Consider the following 26,823-nt stretch of genomic DNA (forward strand, 5'->3'; position numbering starts at 1 on the left):
TCAGTTTTTTAATCAGCTGTTTATTGAAAAAGGACATGTGAATGTGCTTATACTTTTTTTTAGAAAATGTTTGTTTTATTTTTTTAAACCTGTCGTGTAAATACTTTAGGCTATGGCATTAAATTCAATATCAGTGTATGGGGGGGGGGGGCTATTCACATGACTGTTATTTTGATGGTCTATTGCAAAAAAATAGGTCATGTCCTATTTCTGGTCGGCTTCATGTATCCCTCTATACACTCACATATGGGGAATCAGTGAAAACAGCTGCAAGATGGCTCTGAAAAATGGACATTTTCCATGGTCGTTGTACACCTGTCTAATACCGGGTTCACACAGAATTTTTTTGGACCAGATTTTGAGGCGGAAGCCTCAGAATCCGGTCCAAAAATGGATAGCCACGAATGAATGCCAGTGTAGTGCATACAGTGCACTGGCATCCAGTCGCGGCATTCCGCTCCAGATTAGGCCCAAATGAATGGGCCTAGTCAGGAGGGAGTGTTGCGAGGCGAACGTCCACGGCTAAATCAGCTGTGGAATCCTCCTGAAGAAAGGGCATGTCACTTCTATTTTCTACAAACGGGAACAAACCACTCGCAGAAAAAGGAAATGACCAGCTCTCATTGATTTCAATGGAAGGCGGGTTTTTGAGCCAGATTTTGACGTGGCCCAAAAAACCCAGCCTGAACCTGGCCTAAATATAGCTTTAACATCTATCATTGCATAAACGTACCCTGGCTGTGGGGCTCCAGCTTTGTAGCAATCCTTCATATGATTACAGGCGAACCGGTATTGGTATCTACAAGGCAAACTGGGCACATGGCAGGAGGGTGCATGCAGGGGTGTAACAATCATGGTCGCACAGAGTATGACTAGGCCTGGTAAGGTACGGGGTACGCGGCCAGCTGGAGAGTGCCCTGTACCTTACAACTATGACAGCCTGGTTCACCAAACGCTATACATACTAGCCTAGAGGAGATGACTTAAAATAATAAATAGTTATACTCACCTCTCCTGTGCTCAGTGTCCACTCCAGTGCTCTTCCGTCTCGTGACTGAGGCCTGTGATTAGGCCCCAGTGGTCACATGAGGCGCGGCGGTGTAATGACGTCAGTGCGCCCCCACGTGACCGCTGAGGACCAATCATAGGCCTCAGCAGGGACATCGGAAAGGTAGCCGTAGATGCTGAAGACAGCTGGAGCCAGGATGCCTAGGAAATGTGAGTATTAGGGCTAGTTCACACGTGAACTGCCCGCGCGGGTTTTGACACAGAGAGAGACGCGGCGAGCCGCGTCTCTCTCTTGTCAAAACCCGCCCGCCGCGACCATCGCTGTCGCGCCTTAACCCTCTGCTGTCGGCTCAAATGAATGAGCCGACATAGGAGGGAGCTGCCGGGGGCGGAAGCCGCGCGGCTGAACCTGCGCAGCTTCCGCCTGAAGAAAGGACATGTCCTTTCTTTTCTCCGCTAGCAGCAGCTCGCCGCTAGCGGAGAACAGAAGCCCGGCGGTCTCCATAGACCACCATTATAAGGGGAGGTTTTGGACGCGAAATCCGCTGTCAAAAACCTCCCCTTATACTCACGTGTGAACTAGCCCTTAGTGTTTCTTATTTTTATTTACCTTCCCTGGGCCTCTGATTATTACGACAACAGTTTGCACCTGGGCCCACAAGACACTTGTTACCCACTGGGTGCATGCATACATATGGATAGCTTCTCAAACAACATCAGTTGCTTAGTCAGGAAGTTCTTACAATTGTTTGGTGTAGGAGTTCTAGAGGTGTAAGATTTTGGTATAGATGTAGGAAGTCTCCGCGCAGTTCCGCTGCTGACCTGCAGAGGGGGCCAGAGAACCACCGAGCGGCAGTCGCCATTAAACAAAAGGATCCTGATTAGCCTGAGAGCTGGGATCGAGGCGCAGAGCTGGGACAGGCCGGGGCCTGAGGGGAGGGGGTGAACCGGGTGAAAGAGCGGGGCAAAGCATCGGGGAGGTAGGGGATAGGAATACGGTGCACGGGCGAAGGAGTAGGAGACAAAGGGTAACTAAGCTTGTGAAGGCCAGGGCTGAGGGCACTGATCTCTGGCAGACCAGCAGGAGAGGCTGGTGCTGGAGGCACTGACACTGGGTACAAGATCACCACAGACCGGGGCCAGAGTGGGACATGATGTTTCCTCAAAGCAGCAGCCGCCACTCGGTGAGGCCAGGCCCGTCTAGTATTGTGTGGCTTTGTATGTATGTCTGTGTCCTGTATGTATATAGCACACGGGTGCCCATGTTCTATCTGGGCCAGCATTGCCTTCCTCTACCTAAAGCCTATTTCTTTGTAATGTTTGCAAGTTCCTCATTATTTTCATAGCTGATGTCTTTAATGTCTGACCTGTGGGCGTAACATTGTATAGTAGATATTACTTCAGGTTATATGGCTCCATACATGTACCCGTATCCTGCTTCTATGTGGGTGGTTTTTTTTTTTTTTTTTAAAGAAATATGATTGCCTTAGAAGATTTTTATATCAATGCTATCGTATCAGGGCCAAAAAATTTACTACACAGAGAAAAAATATCTGGTAGCGGAGAACACGGCGCCTTATGTATGGCTTACGGCTCCGTAATCCAGACGAGTACTCCATGTGCTGCTGGACAGGCTTTGCCATGTGTATAAGGCCTTAGTTGTACGTGATCATTTTGGTAGCATAGATGTGGTCACCATGGCCAGAAAATCTATGGCCCAGTTATTCTAATATTTATATACCGGCCAGGTTTTTACATAAGTTATTAGGCCACGGTCACATGCTGACACAGGAAACCGCTTCAATAAGCAAATCATTGTAGAAACTTTTACAGACCTAAAAATATGTTTCTTTACCGACCAATAACCTGCACATACTAAAATGAATTTCTCCCACGCATTTCTAGACCATTACCTTCATGCTTACTGTCATCTTTTAGAAAATTTTATTGTTCTGATGCTTAAACCTTTGGGGTTCGTATTCTTTTTATTGCACTGGACATCTGACACAGTATTAGGAAGTCGCTGTAGAATTGTATTCCTTGTCATTTGCTTTCAGTAGTTGCATAAAAAGTAATTCCCTAATGTAATGTAGTTATCTAAGTCACCCTTTATGGGCAGTGTTTGGATACGATTCTATGGGATCAGTTCCAGTTTATTTCCAAGGTGAAGCTTTAGGTTTCTGACTACTATCGATTAATATATACTATAAATGTCTTTCCACACACTTTGCAAGTAGGGTGGATTGCTCACGCTTTATCATTGCAGTGTGAACAGCCGTCTTCATTACCGCAGCAATCACGTCATCTACCTGGGCCTTTAATTGACTTGTATTATACCCTGCTGTGCTGCACAGTAGGGTGAAGTGACAGGGCTAAGACGCTAGTAGTGCTCTACATCTATATGTCATTATCTGAAGTCTCCTCTCTCATTCTCAGAGCTCCTCTCACCTGCCCCAGCAACTCAAGTTCACCACCTCGGATTCCTGTGATCGTATTAAAGATGAGTTCCAGTTGCTGCAGGCACAGTATCACAGGTAGGAGAAGGCATATTTGTAGCCTATGAGACATTTGTCTTTGCTAGCTTGCTCCCTTGCTACAGCCTCCTGTGCCGTTATTCATCCAGTCTAATGAGTGTGTGCCATTCTGCCCGCATGCTCACCAGTCCCCACAATCCTGCTTGGCAGCTAGCTTGTATATTCCTCCACTGCACTTCCCACAGACACAGTTGTCTCTTCACCTAAATCCTGGCCCGCAGCCAAGGCTCTGCTACTGTAATGAACTCTGCTACGCAACTGTCACAGCAGCTCCCTCAGCTACTTCTGTATTTGTCTTCCACAGTGCTATGATGTAGATAGGTTTATTTTTCAGATGCGGAGGGTATATATTTTGGCCCTTTTTAAAGAATTAAGTAAAAGTTACCACGTGTGGTTTTGGACAGTCACGATGTGGTCGTTTGGAAGATCGTGAGGTTGTTTGTATAAGCCCTCCCACCATCAATGTTAGTGACTACACTGCCAATCAGGGGGTGCTATAGTTAACAATTAAAAAAAAAAAAAAAAAAACTGAGTGTGAGCAACCGGTCTGATCGGACAAAAGTGGCAAACTATCATTTTGGGCAGTCTGAAAATTTCCAACAAGGTTAAACTATCTTTGGCAGAAAAAAGTTGTACATCGGTGGCAAATATTTATTTATTTTTTTAATAGGCAAAATTATCCATTTCAACCAGCTATAGTCTAACTTGCATGGTATCTTTTAGTGAACTAAAAACATAATTTCCTATTTACTGTAATACTTCAGTCAAGAGTCAAAGATGTTAGCTTGCAGACAGTTGCATAGCGTATGAAACTGTCACTGGTGACCACTGTCTCGTCTATATGGATTTTTAGCCTTTATATGTAACAAGAATGTTTCTGTTCACCGACAGCAGGAAACGGTGAGATTAGGACGACAATGTGTTAAAGAAGCACTCTGATGTGTTTTTTTTGTTTGTTTGTTTTTTTAAACCTCCAATACCTTTTTACCCCAATATAAATAATTTAGTCAGTATTACCTTGTTCCTTTTCGTTTGCTAGGTCATGTGACTATCTCCGTGACCAGATAAAATGTACAGAAACTAATGTACAAGCCCCTGATTTCTTGTCCAAAGGGGAGACCAAAACTTCTGTTGCTAATTACTGATGAGCACAGCTAAGGAGCAGGAGCTCATAGTTTATCCCCTCTAGCTATATACAGATAGTCTCTTAGATTATTTAGGAGAATACAGAGAGAGATAATCACACTGTCCTTAAGCAGGTAGAAATTGTACAGTCTACAGCTGCCAAAGTGACCCTGTACTCCTGCATCATCTGATTAATGGCATAGCAAAGAGAAACACAAGAGCTGAGATGGAATCTGATAAGGAGCAGAGGAGAAACTGGATTGTGGGGATATGAGGACAGTATACATGAGTGACAATCAGATGAAGAGATGAAAATTGGTTCTGCTGTATTTGTTCTTAGGCCTGATTCACATCAGTGTTTGGGGGTCTGCTTTGGGCCCCCTGAATGGAAACCTAATCCACTTAAAAAAGCAGAAACCCCCAGACCCCATAGACTATAATGGGGTCTGTTGGGTTTCCGTTCAGTTTCCGCCTGAAAAGGGCAAAAAATGCAGAGAGAAAAGCGCTTGCAGCGCTTTTCTCTCCACATTTTTCATTCGGAGAGGGGAACGGAATCCTCATACAAAGTACAGCAGCTGGTGTGAACCAGCCATCAAAGGTTTCATTGTGTTACGTCATGCTGAATCTTTATATATGACAGAATGGTCCATTGTAAAGCAGAGCTTACATGCTTTCTACCAAATTATGTACTTAATCAGTATACTGAATGTACAGTGTACTTGGTCATCCCTCACCCCCCCCCCCCCCCACTAGTTTTTTTTGCTGCTCTTAGTGTTGCAGTACTAATCTTCACAATGCAGTGGCTTCATGCTGAACTTTATGCGTGTGCTTGTACATAGTAGCCAGTCTATACAAACTGAGCTTAGTTATTAAATTGTCACTAACTTTTCGACTTAGTCTCATTCTGTATGTGATTCTGGACCAAAATATAATGCATTCTAACTAAAAATGTGGCCTGAAAAACATGCCACTAGGTGTCTCCCTTCTAGCCAATTTGCTCTTTGTGTGTGTGTGTTTCTAAGGAAGTCCATTCCTAGGTGCTTTCCGTTCCATCTTCTTTAGCTCAGTTAGTATAGAGGGCAGTCATTTTCACTCTTCACGCAGTGAATGTAGAGGGGAGGGGTTGATTCTGCTCATAGCCTGCACAGACATGTCTGCAAGCTGTTGTGTGCAAAAGACTGAGGATTCTGTAAATCTCACAGGTTACATTGTAAGAAAAGTCTATGTACCCTATTTATTGAACCATAAGATGCACCTGGGTTTTAGGGTCCATTCAACGGAGTTTCCGTGCATGGATTCTGACGCGGAAGTCGTGTCAGAATCTGCGTGGGGGAAAAAAAAAGCTTCCCATTGACTTCAGATGCTGACGCAAATTCCATGTCAGAATCCTCGCATGGAAACTCCGTGTGAATGGACCCTTAGAGGACAAAAAATTGTGGGGGTGGGCATCTGCTGCTGGAGAGCCACAGGTTGTGCAACACTGTAGCTGTGGCTCTGCAGCTGTTGTTAAACTTCAGCTCCCATCATACCCAACCTGTCCAAGCGTAATGGAAGTTGTAGCTTTGCAACAGGTGCAGGGCCACACGGACAGGTGACCATGCGGCAGTATTTGCCTATGTTAATGTGAGACCAGTCACGTGATGGAGGTACATATGGGTGACACATGCTTTCTTCTAACGGGTCTTCACCGCTTGGTCCTCACACATTACAATATGTTTCCGACAGTGGCCCCCACACAGTACAATATGCTCCATGTGCTAATATACACTGGAGTATTGTCAGACCCCAATGTATAATAATCAGAGGTCCAGGGGAAACTATTAAAAATAACAAACACTTTTATACTCTCCTTATACTCACGTGTGACCTCAATTACAGACCTGGAAATTGATAGAAAAATTACATGGAACATTCATTTTGGCTATGAGTAAGGGACAGGTTTGGTCCTGAAACATGTCAGCCGTTAGCGATTTTTTAATCACTTTTGTGTTATTTTTCTGATTTCTACACTTTTGTATGTAATTTTTCTATCAATTTTTAAACTAATGGATTAAAAGCTACATTTTATAAAGAAGAAATTCAAAGAGTGTGGACCCCTTTTTCTCTATGTTGGAATTTATCAGAAAAACTACTAGGACATCATGTATGAAGACTAATACAGTCATAGTACAGACTGCCCAGAAAGACCTTCAGATATTTCAAGTTTTCATGAAAATTTAGGTACCCTTTAAAGGGATTCTACCACTAAAACCTTTTATTTTTTGTGGATACAACTTCGGAATAGCCTTTAGAAAGGCTATTTGTCTCTTACTTTTAGACGTGGTCTCCGCTGCGCCGTTCCTTAGAAATACCGATTTTTACCGGTATGCAAATGAGTTCTCTCGCAGCGATGTGGGCGGGCCCCATAGCTCAAACAGCGAAGGGGGCGTCCCCACCGCTGCCAGAGAAGTGTCTCCTGCGACACCTCCTTCTTCGTCCACAGCGTCATCTTCAACGTCTTCTTCCGGTGCAGGCTCATAACTTCTAGGCCTCGGGACTTGGGCAGAGCAGGCTCACAGGCCACGGGAAAATGGCCGCTAAAAATACTGTGCAATCGGCCATTTTCCCATGGCCTGCGCAGTCTGCTCTGCCTGAGGCCTAGAAGTGACGAGCCTGCGCCGGAAGAAGACGCTGAAGATGACGCTGCGGACGATGGAGGGGGCGTCGCTGGAGGAACTTCTCTGGCAGTGGTGGAGACGGCCCCATCGCTGTTTGAGCGCTGGGGCCCTCCCCCATCGCTGCGAGAGAACTCTTTTAAACCGGTATTTCTAAGGAACAGCGCAGCGGAGACCACATCTGAAGGTAAGAGACAAATAGCCTTTCTAAAGGCTAGTCCGACGCCTTATCCACAAAAAAAAAGGTTTTAGTGGTAGAATCCCTTTAAAGCATTGTGCATGTACAGAGCAGAAGGTTGGCGATCTGATAAAGTAAAGAATTGATTTCCAACTGCCCCATATCCAAAAGTCTCTGTTCTTCTGTCTGCCCTAATGTGGCACAGTTGAAAAACTGCCAAACTACTCCAATGTAGTTTTACTCTATGAAAACTCCATGGGCAGATTTAGTGGTGACACATGCAGAAGTCTGCAGGCTGTGGTGGGGTTCACTATTGTGTAAGTGAAACACAACAATGAATTTCAGCTGCATACGCAGCTACAGCAAATTTGTGCAGCCAGTATTGATATCTGGCTAAAATGCTTCAATGTTTTACTTGCACAACCTGGACCCAGAATTTGCACAAAACGTAAATTATGTGCTGTGCATTAAATTTGTAAGTTGCTTTAGACACTTTTTACAACCTTGACTGACAAGAATGTAGGGCCTAGCTGGAAAGGGGAGGGCTGTCGCAATAATGGTGTTAATTGGTGGTATAAACTTAGTCTAAGGCTGCAATCATCATCAAGCTCCTATCGCTGAAAGTGCCAAAAATAATGGCAGAGTGAAGTCCTGCATTGTGGCCTTTTCCCTCTGCTGCTTTCTGTTTTGAAAGAGCAGACTCCGTTATAGTCATTTCGAACAATAGAGAGCACAACAGTAGTATGAACTTAGCGCAAAACTGCACCACTCATATCATCCAGAATTCTGCTAAGTTTGACAGAAATCAAAGTAATGACTAAATTGAGCGTTTTACCCCAATTACAATTAATGAACAATTGTTTTAAGACACTTCCCTTTTCACATACCACTGAATTTTGGTTTGTTATTCACATCAGCAGTCTTCATTGGATAGTATACAATTGGTGACCTATCCTTTAAAGGGGCTCTATCATTGGGAAAAGTCACTTTTAACTAATCACATCCTTGCATAAAACTCGTAAAAGATTCAGCTCACCCATAAGATGTGAAACAAATTTTAAAGATGATGTGCTCCTGGGAGACTCGGAAACTGGCAGGACTTTAACCAGTGATAAAGTAGAATCCAATAGTGTAAAAATCCAGCTCCACCAGGCGACACGATGAAAATTACTTAAAAAAATAACTTTTATTGTAGCATTCCAATAAAAAGTGTTACAAAGTAACATCCAGTGGACGGTCAGAGATATCACATGAAAAAAGGCTACGCGTTTCCGGACATGACGTGTCCCTTCTTCCTGGCCAGTTTACATACAAAATTTACATACAAAAGGTATTTGTGGAATAGCATTTCTAAGGGCTATGCAAGTAGGTGCTTAGCTAAAAATGACTTTTCTCAATGATAGAGCCCCTTTAATGGCAGTGTTAGGACATGGATTCAATAATAGAGATTTGATAGATCAGCAAATTCATATCCATTACATTAGATTATTTTTAATAATGCATGTATCACACTGTGATACATTATCAAGTCTTCTACACTATTTTGTGCAGCACAAACTTGGCTAGCTAAAAAAAAAAACCACAGTAATTATAAGGTACGATAACTGAAATAAATTAATGTATAATGACTTCTTAAAGGGCAGACAGCAATACACTTAGATCAGAGGTTAGCCCAGTGCGACATTCTAGATAAATGTCAGAATGCAGCATGAATAACACCAATGTGACATATCAGCTGTGTGATCTTCTCCTAACAGATCATTTATGTATTTCAGTCTTAAGTTGGAATGTGACAAGTTGGCCAGTGAGAAATCGGAGATGCAGAGGCACTATGTCATGGTAAGTAGTTAGAGTATTGGACGATTTCTTTTCATCATGTACGCTCACATGCGTCACAGGCTAAGAATATAAAGTGCTGCAAATGAGGGAAATTCAGTCGTGACTTCCATTCTGACTGATGTGTGCACCTACCTTTAAAGGGATTGTTCAAACAAAAATGGACATCCAAATAATTTTTTTTTAAAATTGTCTGGGGCGGTGAAAATGGTGCCTCCCCCGCACAGTCTGGTCCGGCAGTTCTATTGTTGCCATCTGGCTGCACGTGATTGCTGAGGCCCATCATTGGCCTCAGGAAGGGAATGGGGCAGCAAGAAGGCAGTCAAGCTGCAGGACCAGACCATATGAGGAGGACTCCAGAGCATGGGGGACAGGTGAGTGACTTTATTTTTTTTTTTTTTTCTCCTCTCCTCCTCCAGCCTATCTTAAAAATAAGGTTGTCTACAAAGCATAAAATATTTCCTTTTGAATGAATGGGGTGAAATTAGATCTGATTTTTGACCTGTTTGTGTGGGGAGGCACTAATGGGACTTTATACCATGTGGGGAGGCACTGACTGGATATTAGTGGCCTCCATACAGTATATTGCCCCATTAGTGCCCTCCATATGTTATAATGAATAGAGATGAGTGAGTACTGTTCAGATCAGCCGATCTGAACAGCACGCTCCATAGAAATGAATGGATGCACCTAGTACTTCCGCTTTGACGGCGGCCGGCCGCTTAACCCCCCGCGTTCCGGCTACGTCCATTCATTTCTATGCGAGCGTGCTGTTCGGATTGGCTGATCTGAACAGTACTCACTCATCTCTAATAATGTACTATTAGTGGCCCTTCACAGTCTAATGTTTGTTAGTGACACACACAGTATATGTCTCCATTAATGCCCCTCATACAATATACTGCTCTTGAGTGTCCACCACAAAGAATGGACATTAAAGGGATATTCCCATGTACATAATCATATCTATATTTGTAGATAGTTAAGTTAAACATTTTTGCAAATATAAGTAGCTAAAAATTCTGCAGAGTTTTAAAGATTTTCTCTAACCATCTTCATGGTGACAGTGTGCTGTCTTGATCAGTTGCCAATGGCTACGACCACAAATGCAGAAACTTTCTATGGTCTGGGACTTGTCAGGAACCCAGCCATGATTACCTTATTGTGGACACATTATCGGACAGGGACACTACATGTATAGGAAGATATCCTGGACACAATAAGGAAATCATGGCTGATTTTCTGACCTTAGAAAGGTCCTGTGTTCATGGTCGTATCCACGGGCAACCGATCAAGACAACAACTTGTGACCACAAGATATTTAGAGAAAATCTTTAAAACCCTGCAAAATGTTTAAGTTTTAATGATCTACAAATTTAAAAATAATTATGTACATGGGAATACCCTTTTAACTAAGATCGGTAGAAACATTCATCTCACAACTGCAGTCCCCTAAACACAAATACCGTACAATAGTGGTAAAAGTGGATTTAACATGTGGAGGCATCTAATGGGGCATTATACTGTGTAGAGGGCACTAAAGTCCCATTATTGGCTCACTGCACAGTGTAATGCCACTTCCGGGCGTCATGCACAGTATAATGTCATGTCATAATGAACGGGTCCAGACAGCTGGTGGCTGTGGTCTGGGTTAAGATGGTGGTCCACCTGTTGAATATCCTTGTTACAGGCTATGCTATTAGATGTAGTACCATAACTAAGGCAAAGCAAGGCTACGGTGTTTGTGTGCCTGACCCACTATTTTTTACCAGATACTTGTTAGGGCAAATCACCCCTAGCTGTAACATTTTGAGTTCAGGTCTACAAACATGCATACATTCAATTGCACAATGATATGGCCATTTAAATTATTGTTGTCATGCAAAACCAGAAAGTAAAGCCCAATGTGAAGGTTGAGACTACAATTTGAGCTTCATTACACTATTGAATAACTTCAACATTTAAAGACACGTTGTCCTTAGGGAAATGTGTAAAGTCAACCAAAGAATATTGCTAAGGGCCCTTCACAAAGCTGTAATTAGGCAGAGAAATCTGGTCTGTCTGACCACAGAACTTGCCGTATCATGCTGATTTAGCGCTGTGAGATTTGGAACTTCTTCAGCTCTTCTGTACTGCAACATAAGCATAATGTGAATGCAGGATATTAGAGCTGCGGTAATTCTGAAACTCACAGCATTGTAGATCAGTCTGATACTCTCAATTCAGGTTACAAAATACAAACACATGGACAATATTTCTTGACTAAATACAGCTGTGTGAATGGGCCCTTACCAGGGCTGGGCAATTAACCAAATGTCACCTTGGATGTCCAATGTGACTTTGTGCATGTTGCTTATTATATTTGCAGTGTTCCACTGGCAGTTTCGTTTAGACCAACATGTTCAAACCAAAACTGCTATTATACTGTGGGTCGCTTCAGAGCCCAGAGTATAATGAGTAGAGGGCCAGGGGAGATGATAAAACACAAAAAAAAAACAGTTATTTGCTTCTCCTGGACTCCTGCAAGATTCCTTGTTCTTTGGGTCTTCTGACTGTTGTCAGGGACTGCTGAGACCTGTGATTGGGCTCAAGTGGTCATGTGAGTCACATGGCTTCACAACACTTGTGTCTATGCGTCACAATGCCATGTGATCGCTGATCAGCAGTGGTGCAGAGTCTCTGACCCCACCAGTCTATTGTTGTACCCCTTTTAGGCTGAAGCCACATGTTGTGGAGGTGTAGTGCTTTTTGGTAGTTTTGGAATCGTAGCAGGAAAAAACGGTTTTAGGCCGGGGCCCCCACAAGACGGAAACACTGCAATTTGCCCATGGCATTTCCGCCGTGGGAAAATCACAGCGTTTTACAGTAAGGGCAAAGTGGATGGGATTCTAGCGAATAATATGCCCACTTTGAGGTAAAAACCGCTGTGCGGACATGGCGTGGTTTTGAAAATTGCAGCGTATCAATTATACCTACAGAAATATCAGAGTGGCGGAGAAAGTCTGTGGCGGAAACTCTGCAAACTTTCTGTTTAAAGTGCTGCAGGAAGAAAGCGAAGCGTGGTCACTGCGGTTTTTCCCACAGTGCTTTTTTGCTGTGAGACCTTAGCCTTACAATACCATTAAAGCAAACAAGATTTTAATCTCATCCCTACTGTAGGAAAAAAACTGTTTAGAAAACGCAACATGTTGATATTATTCAGGAAACTGCTACGTTTTCCACATGGCCCTATACGGGTTAGGGCAAAATGGAAGCGTTTATTGGATTGTGTTTTCTGCAGCATTTTGTAGCTGGTTTTGCTACATGTTGCCCTAGCCCCAAAGACCATTTCATTTGTCATCCCCCATCCCCAGGATAGATGGTTAATGCTTGACCGCTTGGGACCTCTGTCCTGAATCCTTGTTTCATACATTTGTGGTCACGTGTCCTGTCACTGCTTTCAGGATCTGTGGGAGCGGCTGGTTGGTAGTCTCTTCAGCACAACTACTTGTACATCATAGAGGCGTACTACCAGTTGACTATACCCTTCTGTTGGCTACTCATGTAATAACATGAGCTGACTGTGATGGGTCACTTGTAATACACCTCTTCAGTAGTTCTGAGTTGCATAGGATGGAATGTGGATTTAGGACAGGCCCTCATTAGCATACAGGAAGCAGATGCTAGAAGGGCATAGAAGCTACATGGACAAATACTTTAAGAAGCACTCCAGAATAGTTTTTTCTTCATTCATTATATAACAAATATATATTTATATACTTTAAATAAGGTCATAGAAGCTGAAATTATAGTTATTCCTCTATCAAAAAATCATGGTTGGCATCTTCTGGTTTCTGTTCTGTCAGGGGGTCACCATCTTACGAAACAGACCTCTCATATCATTCAAACAGCATGGATTGTACCACACAGGCTGTATAGGGAGGGGGGACTCAAAAGCTATCAGTAGTCACTTGTTACACATCCTATAGTGCAGATCACAGTCCAGCCACCCTGATTGTATCTTTTTGGTCTCCAATTATTTTGGAGAATATGTAAAGAGAAAAAAATCCTCTCCCACCCCTTCCCCAGCAGCAGTGATGGTACAGTCCTCTTGCTGCCCATGTGATACTGCTCTGAGGCATCATAGGATTGATAATGGCACAGAGAGAAATAGAAAAGTCAAAATGGAGTTTGATAAGGAGTGAGGAGAAGCTGGATTGTAGGGATATTTGTTTACTTATATAGCCACAACATAATTTGCGCTTTAGATGTTGTCAACACTCTCCTAAGCTGTGCACACAATGTAAATTCCCTATTGGTATGTCTTTAGAGTGTGGGAGATACCTGGAGGGAACCCACGCTGACAGGCAGAGCATACATAATTCCTTTCAGATGTTGCCCTTAGCTGAATTTGAATCTCCCAACGCTGCAAGACAAGGGCAGAATACATGAAAGAAGCCTGGAGTGTGACAGTCAAGTGAGGGGTGCAGAGATGGAACATGGTGTCTTGCCTTGAGTGCTTCTTTAATAAATACTGAACTTCATTTCAGTTCAGGTATCTGGTGAATTGCATAACATAGAGTGACTACCCAAGGTCACTTCTACCAGACAGTAGCTCCTGCTTTAGACTTTGGGGGTCTCCTAGTATCCATTAAAGCACATCTTCTGTGATTTACACATGTATTTGATTCAGTTTGCATAATTTTATTCCCACTTAAGAGGCCAGCTTCTCATTCAAGGGTCTCTGCTAACGCCAAGTTATTGTGACCAATTTAGGAGGCCTCCCTTATTTTATCCCCTCGGAGAAGCTCTTTACTCTCTCAGTTCAGGGCAATTAGATCTTTAATTATGTCTGCCAAGATGTAGCTGCAGATGTTTAAGCAGCCAGCAGTGCTCCTGCTCTGCATTAACCCCTGAGGGCAATTACAGAAACCTTCCTGTTTTTATATGGGGTAATGATCCTTGCCTCCTAAAATCCATCTCAAGGGACCATAATGCCAGCAAGTGTAAACAAACAGAGCTTGTGAGTAGGTATTGTTGAATTTTGGTTGCTGGTACTGGTTGCTTTGGTCTGCAGCAAGCTCAGGACTGAAGATAAACATGCAGATCTTATGTTGGAAGAGAAGGGGTTATATCAGATAGCCAAGACTTGGAAGCAGGAGAAACCAGAGTTTGAGTAGTTTAGAGCTGGCTGCCAAAAAATAAATCCACCTCCCTTCTGACCCCCCCCCCCCCCCCTTCCCCTCTCAGCAGGTCTCCTGGCTTATCCCTCTCTTGTGGGGTTATGCCATTCATTCACTCTTCCAGACAGCTGCTTGTTACAGGGTGGGGAGGGGAGAGGGCCAGGGCACAGTGTAAATCTGCCTAAAAATCTTTCTGGGACTTGTAAGACAAAGAGGTCAGACTTTGGGGAGGAGGTGGAGGAGGCATTTTCCCAGACAGTGGATTTTTTTTTTTAACCGTTTCAGACCCTTATATTACTGTTTGTAAACTATAACATGGCCGAATCCATAGATCCTTGGTCCTCCTTATAGTAATGTGACTAAACTGGCAACATAAATATATCTTTGGTAAATCTGTTTCCCTCTGTATAAACCTAAAAAAAGTAAAAGAATGCTTTCATGTCTCTGGGCTGTTGCAAAGACTAGGACTGCATGTGGACCTGTAGTCTCCTCTGGTTATAGTAGAGACCCTAAAATCTTCTATCATATCTAATGGTAGCAAATGGGGTTGCACTGCGACCTGGAGGGTGCTGTAATGACAATTGGAAGAAATCCAACCCTCCATCATTTGTTATAATTAGCTATGATGGGCAACATGACTCTTGTATTAATGTTGCTTGCCCAAAAGACACGGTCTAGCCATAGCCTATAGGTGGCTTTTCTGTGTTTGATAACGATTTTGACTATTTTCAGTAGTTCATTATGATTATCTTTAAAGGATTACATGTTAAGACCTGGTGTGTGCATCCCTTAGGCCTTACTTTAGGTTCACACTAGCATCATGGTCTCCGTTGTTAGGGTTACCCACAGAGACCAGAGAACCCCACTGACTATGGTGGTGTCAACTGTTTCAAAACTGAAAGAGGCTGAGAAAAAGCCCTTTGTGCAGGACTTTTCTCTTTTTGCCGATTTTAAGCGGTTTCTGCAGCGGAGGCTCCAGCGCATGTGGACCCAGCCGGCTTCACACAAACGTCAAACAGCCACTTAATGCTAGCTTCTGTAACAGCCAGGGTGTAGCCATTTAGAACATATTGATTGTAATGTGTCTATTCACATGGCCATTTTCTAACAGGCTGTCAGACAAAAGACATGTCTTATATTTGGCCATATTCATGGATCCCTAAATAGACTGAAAATGACCATGGAGGGAAAAAACGTGCTATTCGTCCTTTTCGCAGCGTTTGTTCAGTGTTCGTGTGAATGCAGCTTTATCAAGAACTATAGTGGAACAAGTGGTCGAGTGGCTGAATTGTATGCTTTAGAGAGGTTTGTAAGGTCACACTAACTAACCATCTAATAGGTTTGTATTTAAAGAATAATCTGTGATTTCTGTCTTCACAGTACTATGAAATGTCCTATGGACTGAACATTGAAATGCACAAACAGGTGAGTGCTTGCCTTGAAGTCTGCTTAGAACTCATGGGACGACTCATTAGTTTGAGATCCTTCTGAGCTTGGGTGAAATGTAAAGTTTTAAAGCAAATCTGTCACATTAATAGAGCATTGCAATCCTGCAGACAGCATGTTATAGAGGAGAAGAAGATGAGCAGATTGCCTAGTTTTGTGGTAAAGGATTCAGTAGAACTGAATCTTATCTATCTGAATCCATGCTCATTTGGAGCTTAGCTGAAATGTAGGCAGTCCTATCAGTGATTGACAGCTGTCTATATACTCACTTGGAAAGGCAGTCAGTCGGTGAGTAAGAACCTCTCCTGAGCACAGATTGAGTAGGGCCAGAAATGACAAATTATATATAGTTTTGTAGAATCAAGATTCAATGTCAGTTCAGCTCCCCTGCTCTGTAACATGCTGCCTGCAGATTACATTGTATTGTGTGTCAGGTCCTCTCTAAAGGCAATTTTATAAAAAGAAATTAAGCTAAATGCCATTTTTGGGTTGCATGTTCTTTGTAGAGGATTAAAAAAAAATTTTCAATCCTAATCAAGAGTTCTCCATTCACTTTAACTATACTGTTTATGACTGTAATTTTTCAATTGATTCTATGCACCACTTCTCATTCTTGTCCACAAGGTTTACCTTTTAGCTATACAAGATTAGGTAGGGCTCTATTGTCAGTAATAGAAAGAGGCTTTACAAAACACACTTTTTTTTGTTTTTTACCTTTTCAGTCTGAGTTTCTGCGCCACATATGAATACAGGGGAAAGTGGGATCATTTATACGAACAAGTCCAATATCAACATTTACAAATGAACTGGGGGCAGTTGGGGAAAAAAAAAAGCAGTGAGTCTGCTCAGGTTGGCTGAGGGCTGCTTTTGGCCATTTAATCATGCTGATGTTCTATTTAATCTAATGTGCATGGCCAGCTTAAAGGTCTATGTATTTTGGACAACCACTGCTGCCACGAATATGCTGCAGCAGTTATTTCCTCTGGGTGCACGTAGACTGTAGAAAATTAGCGTTTGAAGAATTTTTGTGGAAGCTGGTCCCGTTATTACTTTTAATATCGTAAGGGAGAATACAGTGCTTCCACAAGGCGCCTCAATGGGATATATGGTATGTATGGGGTATATGGTATGTGAGTCTGTATTACATTCCAACACAATACTTCTTTCTTTACCTTAGCTTGCCAATAGATACATGACTGTGTGATAAACAGTCAACTAGGGCACTTGACACTGCAAGGCAGAAGTGCTGAACTTGACCATAATGGAAGGAGCTACACCTTACATTTAGTAATAAAATCTCAGCTCTTCCTAGAGTCCACATTTTAATATAACAATTCCTGAAGATTTGTGTACTGAACTTGCTCTTTCACACTAGCCGCTAGCTTTTCCACTAATTGCAGGATAAGGAGCTATATTTCTGATTTAGGGTGCATGCACACTGAGTAACGCCGGGCGTGTATCACAGCCGTACACGCCGGCATTACAGCAGACTGCCGAACACTTCCCATTCACTTCAATGGGAGCACTCGTAACAGCGGCGTTTATGAGCGCTCCCATTGAAGTGAATGGGAAGTGTTCGGCAGCCCTGCTGTAACGCTGGCGTGTACGGCTCTCATACACGCCCGGCGTTACGTAGTGTGCATGCACCCTTACTATGTGCCATATTATATATGCCCACACCATCAGTCAGTCACCTCACATCTGAGATAAGCTGTTGCCTTGAGACTCTTTACTATACATAAAGAAATGTATTAAAATAATGACACTCTGACTCCTTCATTTCATATATGTTGCTTCATAGTTTTGGTGTCATCAGCATGTATCTACAATGTGGGAAATAAAATAAAATAAAATACACGAAAAGCCATGGGATGAAAAGTGGTGTCCAAACTGACTGGTATTGTATGTATTATAGAAGCTATATGGACTGTAAATAGAATAAAACTACAAAACTGATTGGGTCATCTGTTTAACTGTCTATTTAGCCAGCACAAATCCATTATTAAAGAGAAAATCTTATGTATAATTATATGGTAGAATAGTAATAATGGGACTTAATAGGTTTATATGAGTACATTAATGAATACTCTATGTAGAATTGACTTTTTTTTTTTTTTTTTTTTTTCTGTAAACGAATCTGTGACCCTTCATTTCTTTTCTACCAGGCTGAAATAGTCAAAAGGCTGAATGGAATTTGTGCACAGGTGCTGCCTTATCTTTCTCAGGAGGTATGTTTGTTTGTTTTTTTCTTTTTGTTTTTTTTTTTTCTGCAATGCTGATACTAAATATATACCCCCTTTCCAGACACTGGATATAACAATTTGAAATGTTGTGATACTATTGCCTTAGCAATTTATTCCCTATCCACAGGATAAGTAAGTTGGAATCAAATTGATCACATGCCCACCAATTAGAAGAATGGGGATGTTTAGGTTCCCAGTCTGTATGGAACAGGGGTTAGAATGGTTCACTCCATTCATTTCAGTGAGGCTGCTCAAGATAGAAATTCAGGACTGCAGCTATCTCTGGCAGCCTCTTTAAACTGAAAGGAGCAGGGTGTGCTTTTCCAGTTATGCTCCATTTTGACTGGGGAGAAAAACTCCACATACGTTGTTGATTGATGTGGGACCCCCACTAACTTTCAACTTATTCCGTATGCTGTGAGCAGGGCATAAGTTGCTAAGGTGGGAAAACTCTGTTCATGCTATGCTAGATACCTTGTGTTTTGTACATATGTGACATGGTATCATAAGAAAGATGCATTATATTGTGTAATAGTATTGTAATGATTGGAAACAGTGTGGCAAGTTTTGTATCTTCTTAGAATATCTAATACAGATAGTCATAAAATTTCATTAATTTTAAAAACTTCTTTTCCTTAATTAATAGCTTTCATTGTTTCTAAAGACAAATACCCCATACAAATATAAATAACAACAAAGTATCACCAGGGATTATATACTGTTCTGTACAATAATGGCTTAGCATGAGGGCTTTGCTTGTCCCCTACAATACATGGCATGTCACCAGTATTAATATTCCAGTTAAATAAGTATCAACACATCACCCCTTATTCACAGAACAGGTGGTAATTTTCTGTTCTCTGGGTGTCAATCAACTGCTGGCTCCCCAATGATCACAAGAATTGTGGTGTTTTGCCCCCCAATTTGACTGGAAAGGCAGGTTGAAAATGCAAGCTGTGACTCCATTTATTTCATCTGGAAGCTCTGGAGGTAGCCAAGCACTAGACGTTGGCTGTCGTTCCCTTCCCATTGAAATTAATCAAATGGGGGCTTGCTTTCTGACCTACCACTTAAACTAGGGCGCAAAACACCCAAGATCTCATGATTGGAGAGGGGCTCAGAACTCCGACCCCAACCAATTGGCAAGTTATTCACTTTCCTTGGGGATAGAGGTTAAAGGGGTTCTGCTTTTATGTACACATCACCTATCTGCAGCACGGGATAAGTGTAAAATTGTTCTGGCCCCAACCGCTGGTGACTGGTGTGCTATTTACTGTTATGGGGCTGCCAGGACTATAAACTCAAGCAGTGCCCACAGCCCCAAAGAAGTAAATAGATGTCCGGTTACACAAGTGCACTGGTGCTCCATGATTGAGCCCTTCAGTGACTGGACACTTGTCCCCTATCCTTAAAGGGATTCTATCATTGGCTCTAGTGATTTTTAACTAAGCATATATTTGCATAGCCTTTAGAAAGGCTATTCCAGACATACCTTTTATTTAGTAATCCTCCCAGCCATTTTTGAATTAGCCAGCTTTTATTGATATGCTAATTAACCAGCACTGACTGCTGTGTGTGTAAACAGAGGGAGGTGAGAGCTAGGTAAGGCTGATGAGGAGTCATCAGCTGCAGCAGCCTCCCTACTCTCACCTCCCCCTGTGTACACACAGCAGACAGTGCTTAGCGAGCTTCTGGTGCTCCGTACTGGTTAATTAGCATATCATTAAAAGCGGGATAGTTCAAAAACAGCTGAGAAGATTACTAAAAATCACTATAGCCAATGATAGAATCCCTTTAATTGCACAACCTCTTGTTACGTGACCTGTCTTTCAATAAAGTTAAAATCCATAAGTTAGAAATTTTCCCTGCCATTTTCCTGTTCCTACAGTCATGAAATTAACCTCCTATTCCGTCTCTAGTCTACATCAGGAAAATTATAGTCTATGCGGTCTGTGTGGTTTCTTAGCTAAGCGCTTCCCAAGCGGACTGCCCGAACGCAATACTGAACGCAGATGTGAACCAGGCCTTAGGGTGCCCTAAATTTACCCTGAGTAAAGATGACCGGAGAAAAAGGGAACATTTCTAACCCTTTCTTTTTCCTCAGAATATTGGTCACAAGAGGGTTGAGCTGACATACTGTAACTGTCACCAAACAAGCATCTGGATGACAGATATTTAAAGGGAGCCCTTCATTGGCGATATGCATTTTAAACTAAAGACATGTCGGAATAGCCTTTAGAAAGGCTGTCACTCTGCCACTACGGGTTCGGGCAGAGCCAACAGAGCTTGCTCCACTGACCATCTTTATTCTATTCCATACTGCAGGCGCAATATGGAATACAGATGGCCAGCGGAGCATGCACTGGCCGAAGTGCATGAATGGGATTTCAATCCCGATGACCACCGAGGCTACTAGCGCAGCTAAAAGGAAGAGCAAAATATGCAGGGGACATGAATGACAATCACTGGAGGTGGCATACAGGGGATGACTATGGTGCACTTGGAGAATAATTTTCAATTGAGTATAGAACTGGATTTCTTTTTCTCAAAAAACGGTGACAAAGATAAATGAAGGTAGGAGTAGAATAGCTAACATGGCTTGAGTTAAAAATGTGTTTGAGCAATGATGGACTCCTTTTAATCTGTATGTTTGGGGGGGGGGGGTTGAAGAAAATTATCAGAACATGTTAAAGAGAAGCAGAGGATAATAAACTCTTATTCCTGTGCTGCCACCTGTATTTTTGCAAGATTGGTTTACTTATATGAAAAAATAGTGATCTTGAATTCTGTTTATAGCACCAGCAACAGGTCCTTGGAGCTATTGAGCGGGCAAAGCAAGTGACTGCGCCAGAACTGAACTCTATCATCCGTGTACGTGAGAAATATGCTGGTGGTGTTTAAAACAGTTAATATAAGGGGTTTTTTTTATGGGCTACCTTGACTTAAAGATTACATTATGTTGGCAAAGCAAGCAAGGTCAGTTTAAGGTGTTTTGTAACCAGTGAGGGCATCAATGGAAATCAGGAAAAAGTTAAATAGGTCTGGTTGGGTTGTTATCCAAAATTTCAAGTTGTCCATAGACTGGTAAACCCAAAATTATAGAGCCCGCAAGGTGACCGAGTGCAGCCATATATTATATCTATGAGAGAGTGTCATTATATCAGTATCCTTAAACAAGGTGACTACCAACATTTCCTGTCATTTTTGGCATATGTGGCCACCACAGTTAGAGTAGAATTCTGCCAGTAAAAACATTTAACTATCTGAAAGTATATGTATATTTGGTACATCGTCTATGTTCCAGAAGCAAACTTCTTTATATTAAACATATTATAAGATTTTACTTGAGTTGCTTCAGAACTTCCAGTTGTTTTATGTTCTCTGGTTGTTAATGGCCACAGTTTGATGGCAGAGTACTCTACTGTGTACACTGCTATCACCAGGATCATGCTTCCACATTGAAAACCCATTGTAAAAGTGATCAAGAACTGAAATAATGTAATGGCAAGCTGTGCTTTCATTAGGTGTTTTGTAACATCCTGAGTTTCTATGAGACTGCAACCGGCACAGACTGCAGAGTAAACGTTGCATGTGTCTTCCCTGTATTTACCTATGTTCAAATCACTAAGTGGATAGTTGAAATATAGCCCCTATAATGGTTTCCAAGATTCTATCTTGTCAAAGTTTAACACTGTATCGTTGTCTGAGCTAAGTAGCCAGAACAGTGTCTACTATTAGGAAACAACTGGTTGACCATGTACCTGCCTTTACTGTTTCTTTCGATTTAAGCTTTTCCAATGGTGTCTGGCAGCCAGTCATCTCTCCCAGTTATGTACATTCAGAAATGTTTTCTGTCCCAATATGCCCCTTTCTTTAATAGTTCTATATAGTTGAATCTCTTACACAGGATGGGTTATAAGTAGTATTTGTAGATATATTAAAGGGGTTGTTCAGGCAAAATTGAACCCCCTCCCCCTTTAACTCTTAAATCATGTGACCAATGAGGCCAATCAGTGGGCCTCTGCAGGCTTCAAGAAAAGACGCAAGTAGTGACATCACATGCAATTCACTGACTGGTCTCATTGCTCACGTGAGTTCAACCGGCAGCTTCAGCGAGACTCCTTCAGCAGAAGGACCAGGAGCTTCAGGGATATATATATATTTTTTTAATTTTTTTTTCCACTTCCCCCATCTGATTTAAAAGTTTAAAAGGGTTGTCCATCTTTGCCTGGACAATCTCTTTAAGGAAGTACCGTCTGTAGAATCCAGCAATACTATAATTTTCTTGTAACCCAAGAGCTATAGTTTTCATAAATATTTTCATATTTTATTTCTAAAACATTTGGATATGCCTGGTATGGTAGCTTTAGAAGCACATTCTCTAAAGAGGTTCAGTTTGCTTGCATTCTAATAGTATATCTTTTTGTAGCTCTTTCTGGCAGTGGTGACTGTCCAGGTTCACGTATTGTATTTTTTTTTTTTAATTCATTTTCCTTTCGTACAGCAGCAGCTTCAAGTTCATCAGCTGTCTCAACTACAGGCGCTTGCCCTCCCTCTCACACCGCTACCTGTGGGGCTACAGGCGCCCTCTCTGCCTGTCAGTGCCAGCAGTGGGCTTCTTTCCTTGTCTGCCCTGGGCTCCCAAGGACATCTTCCAAAGGAAGACAAGAACGGTCACGACGGGGATCCTCGACCTGATGATGATGGTGACAAATCAGATTAAAAACAAGGCTGACAATTAGATGGATAAGGGTGCAGCGCAATTGTAACTCTAGCACTGCCAGGTGGAGTTACATTGTAGAGCCTTATCCCATCATGCACTGGAACAGCTTCTTGTGTCCAAGAGTTTATGAAAGCAGGACACTGGCAGCCAAGGGGGTTAATGCATTTCTTGACACTGTATATGTGTGTACATATATGGGAATGTACTGCGAACTGTATTGTAAATTGGCTGATTTTACTTCTTCTAAAAGCACAACCCCCACCTTTTCTACAGAGTTTACCTTTCCATGTTGATACATTAGTGTAGTGCTTATGTTAACTGCAGCTCTGGGGCACCATTATTTGGAGGCTATTGTGAGGCTCCCTTGCAGAGGTTTCGCTATAGATTGTGTGGAGAAGAGTTTAGCTGGCCCCTTATTTACTGCTGTGTAATTGGCTTTCTTTCCACCTCACCCTTGTCGCATGGCAGCCGAATGTAATCCAATATAAAAAGTGTGGAGGCCATTTTAAAGTGCATCCGACAACTACTCACAATAGAGGCGGCTGTTCTTTGTGTCGATTTTTGAGAACAGTGTTAAATTTATGAGAAATAGTCATCTCCAGTCTTTTTCACCCGGGAGAAGCCACTTCTAGGTTTAGGGACTGGCACACTAAATCTTTAATGGGGTCAGAAATTTAGAATATTAAGTAAAAGGAGAAGCTCAGTTCATTTTACTACAAAGTAGGACAAGAAGTCAGCCATTGATCTGGGGGAAGGTTGCTTTTGATTTATTTTTATTTTTTTTTTTATTTCACAGTGGAGGCCTTCTTGCTGCACACCCCTGTGTTTCTATTGTTCAGTTCTGTTGGTTTTCTGTGCTTTTTTTAATATTTGGGTGAATGGAGCTTTTTTAGATATTTCTCTGCTTTTCCCTCCAACTTCTACTGCTACTTGGAAGATATTTTTCTAATTGCTGACAGGAAGGATTATTTATTTTTAAGGTAGTATAAATCTCCATCATTTAGTTTCCATTAACTTTGATCAATGAAGGGAAATTGATATGTTATTGACACATATGCCCATTTAATGTAAGTTAAAAGCTGCATTCAATTAAAAACGGGAATGAAACAGCCTGCGGATAAACATAGTTTACTGATGGGTTCAAAAAAAGGAAGCTGTGAGCAGGTTTGTCCCTGTAAAACTGCTGGCAATGCTAGGCAGGAGCCTTGGAGTGCTGTTTACCACTGAGCATGATTTTATTAGGAGCAGCACTGGTGCAGTCTGCTTCCTCAAGTGCCCAAAAGGTTTCCTTCATGCGGTCATTCTCCTACTCCCTGCAGTAAGTTGCTTTATAACCTTTTCGCTCTACTTTGAAAGGTCTCTGGATTGAACTCTACAGCTGTCACTCAGAGGGGAGGGACTCTGAAACGGCTCACTAGAGACCCAAGAGTTCTTCAGTGTAAGGGACTACCAACTGGGCACTTGTGAGAGTAGTCCACACAAGATTATTATCAGCAGCACCATGACAAAAATAAACGCAGCCAGAAAAATCTCTATAAACAGCTTTCCAGGTCACTTTTCTAGCACTGTCCACTGTTTTACAGGGTCAAAACTGCTGACAGACACCTTTTTACATTGATCCCGTTAAAGATGACCTTTCATCACCTCCAACAAGTCTATCTCTTTACATAGAATAGATAGATTCTGGAAAAGTTGGAACTTTTCCTCTAGCCCTCACCATTCCCAAGCTATCAATGCTGTTAGTTTTGGTGGCTGATACACTATTTAGGCTCTGTACAGTCAGGAGGGCGGTGTCAGGCAGGAGCAGACAAGGGGTGTGGTTCTGAGCTCTGACACTATCCACCTCTGATTGGAGCTCTGAGTCACACCCCCTGCCTGACACTGCTCTTCTGACATTACAGAGCTGAAGTAGCAGATCAGGCACCAAAACTAACTGTGATTGTTGCTCAGGAAAGATGAAGGCTAGAGAAAAAATTCAAAATCAGTGAGACGGCGCTTATTAACAGATGCTTGGAAATAGAATTAGTAGAGGAGGTCCTCTTTAAGGGTGGTGTTTCCAATAAATGACATTAGTTCATAAATGGGTTGTCCAGTATCATAAAGTGCTGCATGGTTAACCCTGCTGAAACGTGTTGCTTTGTGACAATTTGTCCCCATACGGAGCTCTCAAGGAACACTTCTCTTATTGTATAAGTTACCATAGCATAATAACTCCTATGGTAACATACACACGTAGACAAAATTGTTGGTATCCCTCGTTTAATAAAAGAAAAAACCCACAATGGTCACAGAAATAACTTGAATCTGACAAAAGTAATGAATAAAAATTCTGTGAAAATGAACAAATGAAGGTCAGACATTGTTTTTCGCTTCAACAAAAAAATTTTTTTTAAATAAAACTGAAACAGGCCTGGACAGAAATGATGGTTCCCTTAACTTAATATTTTGTTGCACAACCTTTTGAGGCAATCGCTGCATTCAGACGATTCCTGTAACTGTCAATGAGACTTCTGCACCTCTCAGCAGGTATTTTGGCCTCTCCTCATGAGCAAACTGCTCCAGTTGTCTCGGGTTTGAAGGGTGCCTTTACCAGACGGCATGTTTCAGCTCCTTCCAAAGATGCTCACTAGGATTTAGGTCAGGGCTCATAGAAGGCCACTTCAGAATAGTCCCTTGTTTTCCTCTTAACCATTCTTGGTTTTTTTAACTGTGTTTTGGGTCATGCAAGACCCATGACCTGCGACTGAGACCAAGCTCTCTGACACTGGGCAGCACATTTCTCTCTAGAATCCCTTGAAAGTTTTGATTTCATTGTACCCTGCACAGATTCAAGACACCTTGTGCCAGATGCAACAAAGCAGCCCCAGAACATAAGAGCCTCCTCCATGTTACACAGTAGGGACAGTGTTCTTTTCAAGATTAGCTTCATTTTTCCGTCTGTGAACATAGAGCTGATGTACCTTGCCAAAAAGTTTGATTTGATTTTTTTTTTAATGTAGATTGTGAGCCCCATATAGGTATCACATTGTACTTTTTTCCCTATCAGTATGCCTTTGTAGAATGGGAGGAAATCCACGCAAACAGGGGGAGAACATAGAAACTCCTTGCAGATGTTGTTCCTGGCGGGATTCAAAACCAGGACTCCAGTGCTGCAAGAAGAGTTCTAACCACTGAGCCACCGCGTTGCCCCTAAAAAGTTAGATTTTTGTCTCATCTGTCCATAGGACATTCTCCCAGAAGCTTTGTGGCTTATCAACATGTAGTGTGCCAAATTCCAATTTGTCAGATTCAATTTCTGTGACTATTGTGGGTTTTTCTTTCTTTAAATGAGGCGTACCAACAATTTTGTCCACGTGTGTCCACATACTGCATGTCTATTCTCCCATAGTTCTAAAGATCTCTGTCAACAAACATTGACTGTAGTATAAATTGCATAGTTTCATCAGCATTACCCTAGTTGCATTCAGTAATGCCAGAAAGCCCCTTCACTTTCAAGTAACCCCACTAGTAAATGTATACTGGCAATTCTTTACTGTGGAATAAATTAAACTCCGTCTCTGCAAAACAGCGTTGCATCTTTAATCCCAATGGCAAGGAGGAGCTTAGGTAAAAATAACAACCTTCTGTCTGCCAAAACATTGCTTGGCATTGTATGAGTTAAAAAGTAATTAAAATAAAACTATATAACACCCTTCCATATGTTTGTAAGGTAGCGTGTACCCAGACCAGGTGTGTGCTCTGTACATAGTGTCTGAGTATTTCTACAAGACTATCTTTCTATTTTCTTATTTTGTTCAATTTTTTTTTTAATTTTTTTTTTTTTTTTTGTCTGATCACTGACCATGTTGATATTCTGTGTGGAGGGTGAGGGTGTGACTGTGCCTTTTTCAATAAATTGTTTTAATGCCTGCTCA

The 26,823-nt window shown here is 42.0% G+C and overlaps 1 protein-coding gene across 2 annotated transcripts; it reads left to right on the forward strand.

The window, feature by feature from the left end:
* Positions 1-1,866: 1,866 nt before the first annotated feature.
* Positions 1,867-26,823, forward strand: TLE5 (TLE family member 5, transcriptional modulator). Of its 2 annotated transcripts, none has more exons than XM_075281823.1 (7): positions 1,867-2,192; positions 3,445-3,542; positions 9,275-9,338; positions 15,878-15,922; positions 18,109-18,171; positions 20,983-21,057; positions 22,691-26,823. In XM_075281823.1, exons 1-7 carry the CDS (start codon positions 2,160-2,162, stop codon positions 22,907-22,909), a joined length of 597 nt encoding a protein of 198 aa, XP_075137924.1. In that variant the 5' UTR covers positions 1,867-2,159; the 3' UTR covers positions 22,910-26,823. The 2 variants fall into 2 exon arrangements, with proteins under 2 accessions (XP_075137924.1, XP_075137932.1); XM_075281831.1 differs by having other exon boundaries at positions 1,868-2,192; positions 22,694-26,823.

Source organism: Leptodactylus fuscus, chromosome 1 (genome assembly GCF_031893055.1).
Source record: "Leptodactylus fuscus isolate aLepFus1 chromosome 1, aLepFus1.hap2, whole genome shotgun sequence".
NCBI classification, from domain to species: Eukaryota; Metazoa; Chordata; class Amphibia; order Anura; family Leptodactylidae; genus Leptodactylus; species Leptodactylus fuscus.

Bases quoted from the DNA above. Each gene is read 5' to 3' on its own strand.
- TLE5 (XM_075281823.1), top strand. From the start codon at position 2,160: ATGATGTTTCCTCAAAGCAGCAGCCGCCACTCG. The intron at 2,193-3,444 runs GTGAGGCCAGGC...TCTCATTCTCAG, and splicing joins AAAGCAGCAGCCGCCACTCG to AGCTCCTCTCACCTGCCCCA. The intron at 15,923-18,108 runs GTGAGTGCTTGC...CTTTTCTACCAG, and splicing joins ACATTGAAATGCACAAACAG to GCTGAAATAGTCAAAAGGCT.